This window comes from Cnephaeus nilssonii (genome assembly GCF_951640355.1).
Source record: "Cnephaeus nilssonii genome assembly, chromosome: 20".
Classification (NCBI taxonomy): Eukaryota; Metazoa; Chordata; class Mammalia; order Chiroptera; family Vespertilionidae; genus Cnephaeus; species Cnephaeus nilssonii.
In genome coordinates, this window is record NC_137091.1 from 37,527,641 (window position 1) to 37,543,952 (window position 16,312).

At 52.4% G+C, this 16,312-nt stretch overlaps 3 protein-coding genes across 3 annotated transcripts; 1 reads left to right on the top strand and 2 right to left on the bottom strand.

Moving 5' to 3' along the window:
* Positions 1–236: 236 nt before the first annotated feature.
* LOC307092505 (interferon lambda-3-like) lies at positions 237–4,873 on the bottom strand (the record flags this gene model as incomplete). The annotated part of the gene is made up of 7 exons (XM_079759780.1): positions 237–335; positions 423–506; positions 609–752; positions 1,010–1,087; positions 1,406–1,587; positions 1,960–2,025; positions 4,783–4,873. 7 exons carry the CDS (start codon positions 4,871–4,873, stop codon positions 237–239), a joined length of 744 nt encoding a protein of 247 aa, XP_079615906.1.
* Positions 4,874–4,994: 121 nt separating this feature from the next.
* LOC307092506 (interferon lambda-4-like) lies at positions 4,995–6,413 on the bottom strand (the record flags this gene model as incomplete). Its single annotated transcript, XM_079759781.1, has 4 exons — positions 4,995–5,093; positions 5,256–5,330; positions 5,556–5,699; positions 6,246–6,413. 4 exons carry the CDS (start codon positions 6,411–6,413, stop codon positions 4,995–4,997), a joined length of 486 nt encoding a protein of 161 aa, XP_079615907.1.
* An 8,481-nt stretch (positions 6,414–14,894) lies between these two features.
* Positions 14,895–16,263, top strand: LOC307092508 (interferon lambda-4-like; the record flags this gene model as incomplete). Its single annotated transcript, XM_079759783.1, has 4 exons — positions 14,895–15,062; positions 15,589–15,732; positions 15,958–16,032; positions 16,165–16,263. 4 exons carry the CDS (start codon positions 14,895–14,897, stop codon positions 16,261–16,263), a joined length of 486 nt encoding a protein of 161 aa, XP_079615909.1.
* Positions 16,264–16,312: the final 49 nt, after the last annotated feature.

The window sequence follows — 16,312 nt, forward strand, 5'->3', positions numbered from 1 at the left end:
AAACTAATCCGCACGGTCATACACGCAGTCCCTCAGCACAGGAAACATCTTTTTCTTACCATTTATTTGAACAACTCTTACAAAAAGTAGAAAAATAAATATTTTGTCGGGTCTGAGTTTGACAATTCACACACATAAATACATAAATACTGGTTGGGTGGCAATAACTTAAGGAAAGTGGGGGATGCATAAATAAAAGCCAGGATGCCGGGACAGGTGGCAGGCGGGCCTCAGGGTCACACACACAGGTCTCCATCAGCGACACATTTCAGGTCGCGGGCGAGGAGGCGGAAGAGGTTGGATGTGACAGAGGCTTCCAGGCAGCCGCGGGATTCCTGTGGAGAGGAAAGGACGGGTCAGCGGCTGCTCCTCATCTGGGCCCCAAGTTGTCCCCAGACACTGGTCCCTCCCCAGGCGCTCACCTTCCTCTCAGCCTCCTGGAGGCGGTGCAGCCACTGGCGGAGGGGGCCCCGGGGCCTGGGGCCTGCTGCGGACTCAGCGGGGACCTGGGGGCACAGGAGGGTGGTGAGTGACCGGGGTCTCAGGCACAGGGGGACATACAGGTGGTCAGAGCCCACAGACACGGCCTGGGGGCCCAGAGCACTCACACAGGCCTGAAGCGTGGAGTGGATGTGGCGCAGCGTGCGAAGGGGCTGGTCCAGGATGGCCCCCAGGGTCGCGTTCGCCACGGTGCCCAGGACCTTCAGGGTCAGGGCCAGCTCAGCCTCCAAGGCCACAGGGCGCTCCCGCACCTGAGCAGGGGAGACAGACAGGTGAGGGCTGCATGTGAGAGAGAACAGGTGAGGAGGGCTGAGGGGGGACCAGGGGAAGGGCAGGAGAGAGCAGAGAGGGAAGGTCAATGTGAGCAGGTGAGGAGAAGAGGTCAGGGGACTGCTGGGGAGGCAAAGACACAGGGAAAAGGGAGAAGGGGAAGGTGAAGGGGCCACCTAAGAAGCCAGAGGAGCGGGGCCAGGGGAGGGCAGGGCTGGGCCTGAGTCTCCCAACTCACTTGCAGCTGCCTCAGGTCCTGGGTCCTGGGGAGTGGGCGGGAGCTGCAGCTCCAGTTCCTCAGCAGGAGGGACTCTTCCTGGAGAGCAAGGGCAGAGGTCAGCCCACAGCTGGAGGGCTGGAGGTTGACACCTGCAGTGGGTGGAGGATGGCTAGCACCAGGAGCAGGGGGCTAAGGTCCCAAAGGATGCTAGAGGCATCTCCAGTGCAGAAGAACAAGAGTCAGCCCACAGCAGCAAGGGCAGGGGGTAGGCCACTGTGCGAAGGGTGGAGGTTAGCCCGGGGAAGGAAGGGTACAGCCCACCTTGAGCCAAATGGGCCTGTGACCCACAGAGGGAAGGGTGGAGGTTTGCCCACAGCGGGGGGTGGGGGGAGCCGAGATGGGGGGGAGACTCACCAAGGCGTCCCTGGCCCTCCTGAAGGCCTTCATCTCTTGTGGGGACAGAGACTTGAACTGGGCCACGTGGCAGCCCCTTGCGCCCAGGAGGGTCCCCAGGGGCGTGGGGACGGGAACTGCTCCTGTGCTGGTCAGCACCGTGGCCATCAGCATCAGCACCAGCGGGCCACACCCAGCCACGGCTGTGTTAGGGAAGGATGGGCAGATGAGGGGACAGAGTGTCAGGGCGGAGGGTGAGGGCTGTGGGGAGTGAGGGTCATGGGCAATGACATGGAGGCTCACCCAGCTTCATCCTGGTCTCTGGTCTCTGGTCTCTGGTCTCTGCCCCAGGTGGGGATCCAAGTGTCCTCTCAGAGGCTGTCACCTGGGTCTCACTCAGCCTTGTCTGGTGTCTCTGGCCTCGGTCTCCTCTTCCAGGTCTCAGCTGGCTGCTCGGTCTGTGTCCCTGAACTTCCAGCTCGGCTGCGATGCAATTCCTCCCTGAGCTCCATGGTGCAGCTTTTGACCTGCACAGGCGGGCAATCCCAGCTGATGTAGGAAAAGTGAAAACACACCTGCCACTAGGGGAGGCCCCAGGCTGGGGAAGCCCATGCAGGGCGGGGCCTTGAGCAGGTGAGCAGCTGGAGCGAAACAGAAAGTGACACACACTCAGGTTCACCTACAGGAGGTGAGGTCCCAACCGGATCTCAGCATAAGGGCAGCCTCAGCCCCACAAAGAGGGGTTGCCTTTCCGCAGGACACCCCCTGCAGGGAGAGGAGGAAGGCACCTCCAGGGCTGTTGCCACCAAGAACCTGGAACTTCCAAGAAGGAGGCTGTCAGGGGAGGGAGAAGATGAAGAGAGAAGGCTGCTGAGGGGGGTGGGGAGGGGGTGAGGAGAGAGTCAGCAGGACAAAGCAGCCCAGAATTAAGAGAGGAGACCAGCTCTTCCCTCCCTCCCCGACCAGGTACCGAGAAAGAAGGGGAGGAAGGGAGCTGACAAACATCTTTAATTGTCCAGGTCGGAGGCACCCAGGGATAGGAGTCTCTGCTAGGGAACCGGGGTGTAGCCCAGGGCTTCAAGGGATCCTGCTCAGTTGTGACAAATGCCTCCATTCACTCACCAAGGATTACTCAGCCCCCACCATGTTTCGGGCAGTGCTCAAGGTGCCGGGAACAGAGCATTGAAAAAGCAACAACCCATCAAACAAAACTTGTTGGAGCTTTTTTATAAAAAACAAACAACTTTACTGTATTGATCTTTAGAGAGGGAGAGGGATAGAGAAGGAGAGGGGAGGGGAGCATTAATGTGAGAGTGAAACATGTATGTGAAAGGGAAACATTGATCGGTGGCCTCCCGCACATGGGACAGAACCCCAAACCTGGGCATGTCCTCTGACCAGGAATTGAACCGGCGACCTTTCACAGGGGAGGGCGCTCCAACCCCTGAGTCATACCCCCCAGGGCTCATGAACCTTTTTACTAGAGGTAAGTGGGGGTGGGGGTAAGCACTCAGTGTATTTTACATCAGGTAACAGAAAATGAAAGCACAAAGGTGAGGTGACAGCAGAGTGTAGGAGGGGACTGCACTGAATGAGGCCAGAAAAATCACATTTGAGCAAAAACTTAAAGTGAGGAGTGAGGGAGTGAGCCATGTGAAGATGTGAAAGGAAAAAAAGACACTCCCCCCCCCTACCCCCGGATCTGGGGAGTACTTTATGCCTCACCCCATCACGGAGGCTTTGCCACAATGTAGTATTGAACCCATGATGACATCTGGGGCACACTGTAGTTTGCCTACATTTTAAATATGAGTAACATTGGTAAAGTGAGCAAGAAGCTTAGTGCTGTGATGTGTTTTAAAAATAAAGTTTCCCGCCCTAGCTGGTTTTGCACAGTGGATAGAGCGTCAGCCTGTGGACTGAAAGGTCTTAGGTTCGATTCCAGTCAAGGGCACATGCCTGGGTTCCGGGCTTGATCCCCAGTAGGGGGTGTGCAGGAGGCAGCCGATCAATGATTCTCTCTCATCATTGATGTTTCTATCTCTCTCTCCCTCTCCCTTCCTCTCTGAAATCAATAAAAAAAAATGTTTATTAAAAAAATAAATAAGTAAAATAAAAATAAGGTCTCCTGCTTGGGCAGTGTGGCTCAATGATTGAGCATCAACCTATGAACCAGGTCAGTGTTGGATCCCCGGTCAGGCACATGCCCAGAGTGTGTGCTTAGTCCCCAGTAGGGGCCATGCAGGAGGCAGCAGGTCAATGATTCTCTCACCATTGATGTTTCTAGCTCTCTCCCTCTACTTTCCTCTCTTGCTCAAATCAATAAAAAACAAAATTTTTAATTATATCTATTTTTAAAATATATTTTTATTGATTTCAGAGAGGAAGGGAGAGGGAGGGAGATAAAAACATCAATGATGAGAGAGAATCATTGATTGGCTGCCTCCTGCATTGACCCCCCCGGGGATGGAGCTCACAGCCCCGAGAATGTGCCCTTGACAAAATCAATCCAGGACCCCCCCATTCCACAGGCTGACAATCTACCCACTGAGCAAAACTATCTAGGGCTGAAGATATATATATATATTTAAAGAGCATGCACCATGGAGCTAAAGGGTCTGGGATTCAAACCTGGCTCTGCCCTCACTGGCTGTGTGACCTTGACAAGGGCCCTGCAGTTGGCAGCAAAGACCTCTAGCCCACAGGCTGGGGCAAATAAAGAAGTGCACTCGATTGTGTGTGGAGGGGTGTGTGGTTATTTAACAGAGACCATTAAGTGAGACCACCCTAAGCCTCCACTGGAAGCTTTAGAGATGCTACTTCAACGTACACGACTCATCCCCAAAGGAAGGATGATGATGCCATTGTAGAGATGAGGAAACTGAGGCCACAGAGAGGTAATTTGCCCAGTCACACCATGATTAAGTGGCAGGGTCAGAGTTGAACTCAAGTCACCTGATGGCCCTGGCTAGGCGTTTTTAACCGAAAAGTGCCGCTCAGAGTGATCACGGGGGAACAGCCAGTGTAGATGCAAGAATATTTAATAATGAAAGACAGAGGAGCCAATTACTCAGGGATTTCACAAATACAAAAGACGCACGGGTAACAGAATCCAAAACACTGCAGTACCTAAGGACTTCAGGCCCTTTCCCTGCCAAATCCCTCAGGGATGGGCCTCTCCGGTGGAGAGATGCAGCGTCACAGATTCATGGAATCTCAGAGGAGACACTGAGGGCTCAACCAGGGCGTGGGAACGGCCATGGAGACTCGTTCTGGGCTTCTGGTGCCCAGAGAAGTAGAGCCTCGTCCATGGTGCGTGGTCAGCGCCCCCCGTGGACTCAGGACTCAAGTCTCTCAAGTCTCTTCCTGCCACACAGACCTGGAGGACCTCAGGGCACCGCCCTCCGCAGAACCGTCCCCGCTGCCAGGGGACGCGCTGTCCACTCCGGAGAGGTCCCCGCGCTCCTTGGCGCACTCAGCGCAGGCCATCGAGGTGAGGCCGGCGGGCGGCCGAGAGTCTCCTGAGCTCCAGCCCACGGGCTGCAGACCTGCCTGGACCAAAGGGCAGCACGGAGCCCCGACCTAAGCCGCCGCCTGCAGGGCCCGGGGCTCAGAGGCAAGGCCCCGAGCGCGCCGCCAGCTTCAGGTCCCACGTGAGCAGGCGCACGAGGTTGAAGATGATGGTGGCTTCATGGCACCCAGGCGAGTCCTGGAACCCGGGGAGGAAGCGAAGCGGGGCTGAGGCAGCGATTTCCTCGGTCCTGGCCGCTCCACCACACGCGACCCCACCCCGCCCCACCCCACCCCACCCCACCCCGCCCCACCCGGCCCCGGCCCTGCCGTCTACCCGCCCCGCGCCCGCGCCACTCACAGCTCTCCGCCTTTGGGGGCGCCTCCTGGGTGCCCGCAGGGCCTTCCTCGAGGAGCCTGGCCGCGCCAGCTCGAGCTGGAGGGGGCACAGGAGGTAAACGGAGGAGGCGAAGGGACCCATCTCCCACCCACCCAGCCCACGAGCCTCCCAGCCCAGCCCCGCGGACACCAGCGGGACGCGAATTGTGTCTGGACGGGTTGGGGCTCCGCGAGAGACGGAGAAGCGGGGACCCAGCTGTGGGGCGGGAGAGCGCAGAGCAGGCCGGCGGGGGTGGAGGGGCCGGGCGCCGGGGTCACTCACGCAGGCCACCACGTCCCTCGTCGCGGACGCCAGCAGCTCCAGGGTTGGGGTGACGCCGGGAAACAGCTCGGGGCTGGGCAGGCTGCTCAGCACGGCCTGGGCGTCCGAGAGGCCCCGGGCCACCAGGCGGAGCCCTGCGCACGACTGCGGGGACCCGGCGGATTAGCGACGGCGCGACCGCGGCCCTGCCCTCCCGCCCCCAGGCCGCCCCGCGGGCCTCACCCAGGGCAGCGGGGGACCCCTCCGGGGGCGGAGGGAGCAGTTCCGCGGCCTCCAGCTCAGCGTCTCTTCCTCCTGGCGGGACAATGGTGGGGCTGAGGCTGCGCCCCTCGCCTGCGCCCTGAGGCGCGGGGAGCTCGGGGATTCCTGCCCGGAACCGACTGTGTGGTCCAGGATGGTCGTGCGTGTTGTGCACGGAACCGCAGAGCTCGCCGAGGACGGGAAAGGGGAATGAAACGCACCCCTTGCGGAGCGCCGCACCCCGACGTGAGCCGGGTCCGCCTGGGGGCGCCCTTTTGTGAATGGCAGGAAGGTGCTTTCTGCGCTTAGGGTGCCTCTGGTCAGAATTCAGACCCTGAGATCCCAGATGCGCCTGCGTGACGCCAGGATGCCGGGCCCCTCGGGATGGGGACCAGGATCCCGACCCGGCAGGACCGGCGTCCCCTGGCCTGGGGTCTGGGCATCACTCACGTAGTGGTCCCTCAGCGCCTTGACCGCCTCCAGCGCCCTGGGGTCCAACCAGCGGTAGTGAGAGAGGGAGCAGCGCCTGGGTCCAGTCCCAGCGGGGTCCGCCACCACGTTCACTGTCACCAAGACCCACAGCCCCACGGACACCGCGGCTGCACCACTGGGCCTCATCTCTGCTCCTGCACAAGCCAGGGACGTCGGGGAGTCCGAGGGGAAGGCCCGGGCCCGGCCCCTGCCTCCTGTTACACTGGCAGGGGGACGGATGGCAGGGGGCTGGCTGGGCGCACCCGCAGCGGGAGAGAGAGAGGCTGCGGGCCCTGAGCGCCCTCCTGCCCTCAGCCTCTCTCCCCTCACTGCTCACCTGCAACGTGGCCTCCGTGCTGGAGCTGGGCTTGCCTTCCACTGTCCCTGCCAGCTGACCAGAGTGTTGTCCACTTTGACAGCGGTGTCTGCCCCTCCATGGCCGCTTTTATGCGCCTGGCTGAGGAATGGTGAGCGGCTGGGCTTCCCCGTTCAGGGTAAGTTTTCGGAACATCAGCGCTGGCCGCTGGCCCAGTGGGATGCTGGCTGAGGCCTGAGGACTTTGCCTCCCTGTCCCCGGTGCCAGCAATGGCTCCGGCCCCACTCTCTGTCACCAGTTCTCCTTTCACCCTCTCTGTAGCCTCTCTTTTCATCAACTTCCTTGTCCTTTTCTCTGTTTAATATAATAATGAGTCCTTATTAGTGCTTACTGTGCAGTGGGTGCTGTTCTAAGTAATTGATACAGACATCTCATTTAATTATCAAAAAGGGACTCCCCCGATGATGTCCTGGGATTACTTCTGTTTTATGAAGAGGAGAGCTGAAGCGCCCTGAATGGTTACTTTCCCGGTTACAGTGAGTGTCAGGGGGAGCATGTGCACCCACATACTGCCCAGCTTCAGAGCTTCTTACCTTTGCTGTATTTGCTCCTAAATATGTGACTCAGCTTTCCTCTATATGTGTCTTCATCGCATTCCATCTCTCTGTCTTCCCTCTGTGTGTGCCTCCTGTTTAGTCTTGTCTCTTTCCCACCCTGTCTCCTCTTTGTCTACTCCATCTCTCTCATTCCTCTTTCAAGAGATAACCAGGCCAGGGTCTCTATGTCTCTCTCTGTGTATCTGTCTGGATCAATCTCCTGTGTTAGTTTAAAAATAAAATCTACTATTTCTTTTTCTGACAAAATTAACAATGCAGGCTTATGACTAAAGCCTGAAAAATACAGAAGTGCATAAAGGAGAAAAATACCCACCTATAACTTCACGCAATTCTCTCCCTTCATCCTACATCTGGAATAATTTTTCCAATGTGTAGAAATTTTACATATATTTATTTGTGCCAAAGCAGCTCATTCATTGCAAAGATTCAGTCCGTACAAAAAGATACAACTTGGAGAATTAAAGTTCCGGTTATTGTGCACGGAACCACAGAGCTCCTGTGTCTGCCCCCTGGACAATACGTCCTCAATAAACCTTCTTGGAGGTCATTCTTTTTAACAATTAGTAGCTATTACTCCTCTTCCCCCCGCCCCCTTATGAGCAATTTCTGCCAAAATGGAACCAGGCTGTCGAGTGTGGTTGCCTGCTTTTCGTGTCTCCTTTGCATTCACCAGATCTTTATTATGCTGTATCAGGCAGGATCCCCAGCAGAAAACCGATGGCCCGATCCATTTAGGAAAATTTGAGGTGGGTTTAATACCAGGAGTATTTACAAAGGGATTGGATAATGAAGGGAAAGGACAGGGGGTAGTGCAAGGCCTTGGGGCTTTCCTGGGAGGGGGTCTGTCATCTCTAGGCCTGAAGGAAGGGGAGAGGGGTGGGAGTGGTTACCTGAGCTGAGGAGAGAGTCCTGTGCACAGGTCAAGGAAACAGACAAGTTGTGGTGGCCCCGAAGGGAAGAAGCCTGACGTCTCAAAGAATAAATGGTCTCCTTCCCCTCTTCCCAGTCCTAGCGCTAGGCTCCCAATTGGCTGCACCTGATGAAGGTCAAAGGACAGCCTCCTGGGGCCCAGAGCAGAGTAAAAGAGTGGGAAGACTGGGCCTGGAGGGGCAATGGAAGACATCCCACATATACCGCTATTAAGGCCCTCATTCTGCAGGTCGTTTAATAACCAGTCCCCTTTCGGTGAGCATTGATGTCACCTTGAGTATTTTGTTAAAGCCATGGTTATCAAGGCCGGGGAGAGAGAGGGAGCAATATTTTTATTCTCTTAACAGTGTCCTTCATAGAACTGAATATTTACATTTGAAGGAAGTCATACTCATAAATTTCTTCCTTTCATGGATTATGCTTTCGGTGTATCTAAAGTCATCGCCACGCAAGCCCAAGGTGCCCTCATTTTTCCCTCTGCTGTATTCTAGTTTTACAGTTTTGCACTTTACATTTAGGCCCATGATACATTTTGAGTTAATTTTCATGAAACGTGTAAGGTCTGTATCCAGATTCACGTTCTGTGCAGGTGAATGTCCTGTTGTTTCAATACCATTTGTTGAGAAGACTATTCTTTCTCCAGTGAATTGCCTTTGCTTTTTTCTCAAAGATCAGTCAATTATATTTGTGTGGGTCTACTCCAGGACTCTCCATTCTGTTCCATTGATTTATCTCTCCTTTCTCCAATACCGCACTGTCTTGATTACTGTAGCTTTAGAGTAAGTTTTGACATCAGATAATATTAGCCCTCCACCTTTGGTCTTATCCTTTAATGTTGTGTTAGTTTTTCTGGGTTATTTGAATTTCTGTGTAAACTTTCAGTTTGTCAATATCCACAAAATAACTTGCGAGGCTTTTGATTGGATAGCATTGAATATATAGATTAAATTGGGAAGAAATGACATCTTGACAATATTGAGTCTTCCTATCCATATACTTGGATGGAATATCTCTATTTTTAGATCTTTGATTATTTTCACAGAATTTTGTAGTTGTTCTCATCTAGAGTTTGTTCATATTTTGTTAGATTTGTATCTAGGTATTTCACCTTGAGAGGGCAAATGTAAATGGTGTTTGTTATTTCAAATTCAAGTTGTTCATTGCTGTTATACAAACAAGCAATTATCTTTTGTACATTAACATTGTATCCTGCAACTTTGCTATAATCACTTATTGGTTCAGACATGTTCTTAAATGCATAATATTAAATACACAGGACAATGAAAGAGATAATTGCTTAATTAGACCTGCTTTGTGATTTAGCTAAACTTTTTCCAGCCCAGTGAAGCACCCCAACTTCTCTTTCAGCTAACTGTCAACAACACAGCAGTAAATATCAACATGAAGCAGATTATTATTGTAGATCATGCAGGGAGAACAAAGTGTGAAATATTTAACTGTAGCTGTGTTTGACTATATTCTGCGCAGTGAGAAAACATGAAGTCATTTTCAAGGTCCACCATTTCTTACTTCTTTTCAGTCAGGTCAAGTTTCTAAACTTTCTAAATCTCCGTTTTCCGGCTAATGAAAAGAAAATAGGATTCTATCGAGTCCCCTATCTACCTACTCCAGGACTTCTGTGAGGATCAAATGAGATGAGGCATGGGAAAATGCTTCATAGACATTTGGTTAAAGTGTAAAATGTTTCCACCTGGCTATAAAGCAAGTCGTGTTCCTGGGCTGAAGAAACTCCAAGGAGGCTAGTCTCTAGGGAGAGGAAGATCTTTGATTATTTTCACAGAGTTTTGTAGTTGTTCTCATCTAGAGTTTGTTCATATTTTGTTAGATTTGTATCTAGGTATTTCACAGGTAATGATGTCACTGCATTGCTACAGTGACATCATTACCTGTCATTACCCAGTGCCCACAACCACCATTTCTGGGCTGGGCTGGGCTGTAGGCTGCATTTTGTGCCATGGGGTCTCGGCAGCGCTGGCTGTGATTTGGTAGGGTGTCTCCCTGCGGTGGTGATGGGGCCTGTGTCCCACTTGGGGGAAGCCAAGTGTTGCTTTGTGCATGCCAGGTTCATGGTGCGGTTTCTCTGTAAATGCCAGTGTGAGTCTGCCCCCTGGTGGTCAATGTGTGTCACAGTGACTGGTTAGACGGTTGGACACTTAGCATATTAGCATTTTATGTATATAGATTGTTGTATATTGCTATTATTGGTTACATTCATAAAGGAAAGAAAGGTGAAGCTTCAGTTAGAGGTTAGTGAAGATAAAAATCATCTTTTCCCCATGCAAGTTCACTCTTCCCTGAAATTGCAGAGGTCGTTCATGAACCCCAAGTTCAACTAGACCTACAGCAGTTACATAGGATGAAGTAGATCTATATGTATGGACATGGGAAAATCTTTAAGGCATTTTACAGAGTGAAAAAAGTAAGTTGCTGAACAATACACTTGGTGTGACATTACATGTGTTTAGAAAGATTCACACATGAAAAAGCAACTCAGTGGAGAAGAGTAGTCTTTTCAACAAATGGTGCTGGAGCAGTGGGACAGCCATAATCCAAAAAATGAACCTGGACTCAAAACCCACACCTAAACTAAAAATGACCTCCAAATGGATTATGGACTTAGATGTAAAATATAAAGCTATAACACTTTTATTAAAATTGTGAGAACATTTTCAGGATCTAGGGTTAGGAAAAGGGTTTTCAGACTTGATGCAAAGTGTTCGATCCATAAACTGAATTTGAACCAAAACTTTGGCTCTGTGAAAGACCATGTTAAGAGGGTGGATAGATGAGCTAAAGACTGTGAGAAAATATTTGCAAACCACCTACCTGACAAAGGACTGGTATCTAGAATAAATTAGAAACTCAGCAGTAAAAAATTAAACAATCCAATTGGAAGATGGACAAAATACATGAAGACACATTTTACCAAAGAAGTTTCACAGATGGGAAATAGCACATGAAAAGGTGCTCAATACTATTAGCCATTAGAGGAATGCAAATTAAAACCACAATGAGGTATCATTACACACCCAGCAATATGGCTAAAATAAAACATAGTGACATCATCCAATATTGGTGAGGATGCAGAGAAACTGGATCATTCATACACGATTGAGTGAATATCCCTGGATGTTCATTTAGGTTGTTTTGTATATCAATTGTTCATTCCTATTTCATGGTATAGAAGCATCAGAGTTTGTTGAACCATTCCCTTTCTAAAGGACATTTCTAGATTTTGGACAATTACTAATAATGCCACTATAAACACAGCATTCAGATTATTAAGTAGTCATAAGTTTTTATTTCTCTGCAATAAATGTCCAGGATTGCAACTGTTGGGTTGACTAGCAGTTGCCTGTTTAGTTTTATAAGAAACAGCCAAGCTGGTTTTCAGAGTGGCTGTACCCTTTTCACATTCCTACCAGTAACGCAGGAGTGATCCAGTTCCTAGAGCGTGTTTGAGTTGTACTCATAAGAAAGTTATCCAGAGCTTTTGTTGTTGTTAAATTCTTTTAAAAAAAATATTTATTGTTGAAAGTATTACATATTCCTCCCTTCCCCCAGCTCCTTTGACACCTTTTAGCCCGCCCTCCTCCATTGCCCCAAGACTTCACCACCCTAATGTCTGTGTCCATGGATTAGTCATATATGCATACAAGTTCTTTGGTTGATCTCTTCCCACCTTTGCCCTCCCATCCTCACCGTCCCTCTGAGATTCCATAGTCTGTTTGTTGAAGCAGTTTTTGTAATAGAATAGGCATCTCTAACAGCGGGTCACAGGAAATCTTTCTATATGGACAGTATTTGTCTCTTACCGGTTGGGCTGCTATAACAAAACACCACAGGCTGGGTGGCTTATTTCTCAGTTCTGGAGGCCGAGAAGTCCAAGATCAGGGCGCCAGCATGGTCAGGGGAGGCCCTCTTACAAGAGGCCAAGTTCTCCTCACATGGTGGAAGGTGCTAGGGAGCTCTGTGGTTTCCCTTTTAAAAGAGAACTAATCCCATTCTTGAAGGCTCCACCTCCAGAGTTATCACCTCCTAATAATCCCTCCTACCAACACCATCATCTTTGCCTGTGAAGACATCAACATATCAATGGGACAAACACACTGACCACAGCAGTACAAAAGTCATGAATGACCCAGCTCCTCTTCCAAGGTGCCCTCCTGAATTGCTATGCTGGCAAAATGGAAAAGTATGTTTGGAGAATAACAGACCTTTCAAGACTTTGCTTACCATTTGAAAGTGCTCCCAGACATCCTCCTTTTATTGGTGATTTCATCCCAATATCAAGTAGTGTTTCTCCCTCCAAATGTCACCTCGTTGGTCCAGGCAACAGATCAAGGACTTATAGTAGCTCTTAAGGACCTTTGCCCACGCTATTGCTGCAACCGAGGAAGACACTGATACAACATCTGTGACTGTATCAAGAACTTTGCTCAAGGAGTGTATGGCTGGCATCTGGAAGAAGACACTCAAGAGGTTAGTCCATGACTTCAAAGGATTTGCCAAGAATGACGAGGTTGCAAAAATCCACAAGGCTGCAATTAAGATGTCAAATAATCTTAACCTGGGTTGGGGGAGGTTGACATTGAGAGTGATATTGAGGTGGTTCCTAGGAACTGATTAATGAGGACTTGTTGGAACTGAAACAGGAACTCATGGCTGAGGAAGAGAAAAGGGAACTGCAGGAGAAGAAAATGAAGATGAACCCCCAAAATTCACAGTGAAGATTTTAACAAGCTTTTGCAGAGCCCAACAAGCCCCTTAGCAGGTTTAAAAACATGGACCCGTACTCCGTATTGTTTTCATAGAGAGGAATGATCATGATGCATTATCTGCTTACAAGCAAATCTATGATAAAAAAAAAAAAAAGAAACAAACAAACAAACCAAGCAAGGCATCATGGGCATATTTTTGAAATGACTGGCACCTCAAGAAGAGCCTCAGGCAGGTCCTTCAGGAGGTTATTCCAGAAGAAGTCATTGCTATCAGCCCCATGTGTGTTATTGACCCGGAAGACCTTCCAGTGGGATGAGGTGTGGAGGTGGTAGAAAGTGATATTGATGACCCTGACTGTAGACGAGGGGTGGGGAACATCGCGCTCAAGGGCGGAAGAAGGCCCACGAAATCATTTGGTCTGGCCCTGCCAAGGCATTAGGAGTGAGTTCATTAAATGTTAGACCAAATATAGCAGGCAATTTTTAAGTTGATTATTTTGTATGGCCCGAGAATGATGTTATAAATATCCAAATGGCTGTTGGCAGAAAAAAGGCTCCCCACCCCTAATGTAGATCTAGGGTAATGTGTGTGTTTCTGTCTTAGTTTTTAACAAGAAAATTTAAAAAGCAAAGAAAACAAATAAACAGAAAAAAAAACTTACAGAATAAAGGTATAAAAAAGAACATATTTTTGTACAGCTGTACAATGTGTGTTTTAAGCTAAGTGTTGTTAAAAAGACTAGAAAAGTTAAAGTTCTTTTTAAAAGTTTATAAAGTAAAAGTTACAGTAGACTAAGGTTAATTTAGTACTGAGGAAAAATGAACTCAGTGTAACCTGAGTATGCAGTACGTGTGAAGTCTACAGTAGCGGACAGCAATGTCCCAGGCCTTCATTCGCTCACCACTCACTCACTGACCCCCCCCCAGGGCAACTTCCAGTCCTGCAAGTTCCATTCATGGTAAGTCCCCTATACAGGTGAGCCAATTTTATCGTTTTGTACCATATTCTTACTGTACCTTTCCTAGGTTTAGAAATCATAAAAAACCATTGTGTTACAATATTCAATACAGAAATATGCTATACAGGTGTGTAGCCAAGGAGCAATGGGCTACAGGTGTGTAGCCTAGGTGTGTAGCACAGGCTGCATCATCTCAGTGTCTGTGAGGCACTCTATGATGCCCACACAGGATGGAACCACCTAACGCTGTGTCCCTGTGGTTAAGAAATTAATTGGCAAAGGAAGAAATATAATTTAATAACAAACTATGGACACCAGAGAGACTTTGTCAAAAACCTAGATGAGAAAATACCAGCGAGAACAGAAGGGGGTAATCATGCTGACAAAGAAAGATAGAAAACAGAAAGACAGGCAGAAATGTAATGAGAGAGAGAGGCTGGAAACCCCCGTACCAACTCCAGGCGGATCCTTGTACGGTCACCTCTGCCAAGATACCTTGGAAGATAAGGAAACGGTGTATTTTTGGTTCGTTCCTAGAGTGCAAAAGAAAAACCAACACAGGCGGAAAAGACAAACAGATGTCCAGAAAAAAGAAATTGCATTAGGCTGGTTAGGGCAGAGCCATTGCTGGCACCGGGGACAGGCAGGCAAAGTCCTCAGGCCTCAGCCAGCATCCCACTGGGCCAGCGTCCAGCGCTGATGTTCCGAAAACTTACCCTGAACGGGGAAGCCCAGCCGCTCACCATTCCTCAGCCAGGCGCATAAAAGCGGCCATGGAGGGGCAGACACCGCTGTCAAAGTGGACAGCACTCTGGTCAGCTGGCAGGGACAGTGGAAGGCAAGCCCAGCTCCAGCACGGAGGCCACGTTGCAGGTGAGCAGTGAGGGGAGAGAGGCTGAGGGCAGGAGGGCGCTCAGGGCCCGCAGCCTCTCTCTCTCCCGCTGCGGGTGCGCCCAGCCAGCCCCCTGCCATCCGTCCCCCTGCCAGTGGGACAGGAGGCAGTGGCCGGGACCGGGGCCTTCCCCTCGGACTCCCCGACGTCCCTGGCTTGTGCAGGAGCAGAGATGAGGCCCAGTGGTGCAGCCGCGGTGTCCGTGGGGCTGTGGGTCTTGGTGACAGTGAACGTGGTGGCGGACCCCGCTGGGACTGGACCCAGGCGCTGCTCCCTCTCTCACTACCGCTGGTTGGACCCCAGGGCGCTGGAGGCGGTCAAGGCGCTGAGGGACCACTACGTGAGTGATGCCCAGACCCCAGTCCAGGGGACGCCGGTCCTGCCGGGGTCGGGATCCTGGTCCCCATCCCGAGGGGCCCTGGCATCCGGATCTCAGGGTCTGAATTCTGGCCAGAGGCACCCTAAGCGCAGAAAGCACCTTCCTGCCATTCACAAAAGGGCGCCCCCAGGCGGACCCGGCTCACGTCGGGGTGCGGCGCTCCGCAAGGGGTGCGTTTCATTCCCCTTTGCCGTCCTCGGCGAGCTCCGCGGTTCCGTGCACAACACGCACGACCATCCTGGACCACACAGTGGGTTCCGGGCAGGAATCCCCGAGCTCCCCGCGCCTCAGGGCGCAGGCGAGGGGCGCAGCCTCAGCCCCACCATTGTCCCGCCAGGAGGAAGAGACGCTGAGCTGGAGGCCGCGGAACTGCTCCCTCCGCCCCCGGAGGGGTCCCCCGCTGCCCTGGGTGAGGCCCGCGGGGCGGCCTGGGGGCGGGAGGGCAGGGCCGCGGTCGCGCCGTCGCTAATCCGCCGGGTCCCCGCAGTCGTGCGCAGGGCTCCGCCTGGTGGCCCGGGGCCTCTCGGACGCCCAGGCCGTGCTGAGCAGCCTGCCCAGCCCCGAGCTGTTTCCCGGCGTCGCCCCCACCCTGGAGCTGCTGGCGTCCGCGACGAGGGACGTGGTGGCCTGCGTGAGTGTCCCCGGCGCCCGGCCCCTCCACCCCCGCCGGCCTGCTCTGCGTTCTCCCGCCCCACAGCTGGGTCCCCGCTTCTCCGTCTCTCGCGGAGCCCCAACCCGTCCAGACACAATTCGCGTCCCGCTGGTGTCCGCGGGGCTGGGCTGGGAGGCTCGTGGGCTGGGGTGGTGGGAGATGGGTCCCTTCGCCTCCTCCGTTTACCTCCTGTGCCCCCTCCAGCTCGAGCTGGCGCGGCCAGGCTCCTCGAGGAAGGCCCTGCGGGCACCCAGGAGGCGCCCCCAAAGGCGGAGAGCTGTGAGTGGCGCGGGCGCGGGGCGGGTAGACGGCAGGGCCGGGGCCGGGTGGGGTGGGGTCGCGTGTGGTGGAGCGGCCAGGACCGAGGAAATAGCTGCCTCAGCCCCGCTTCGCTTCCTTCCCGGGTTCCAGGACTCGCCTGGGTGCTATGAAGCCACCATCATCTTCAACCTCGTGCGCCTGCTCACGTGGGACCTGAAGCTGGCGGCGCACTCGGGGCCTTGCCTCTGAGCCCCGGGCCCTGCAGGCGGCGGCTTAGGTCGGGGCTCCGTGCTGCCCT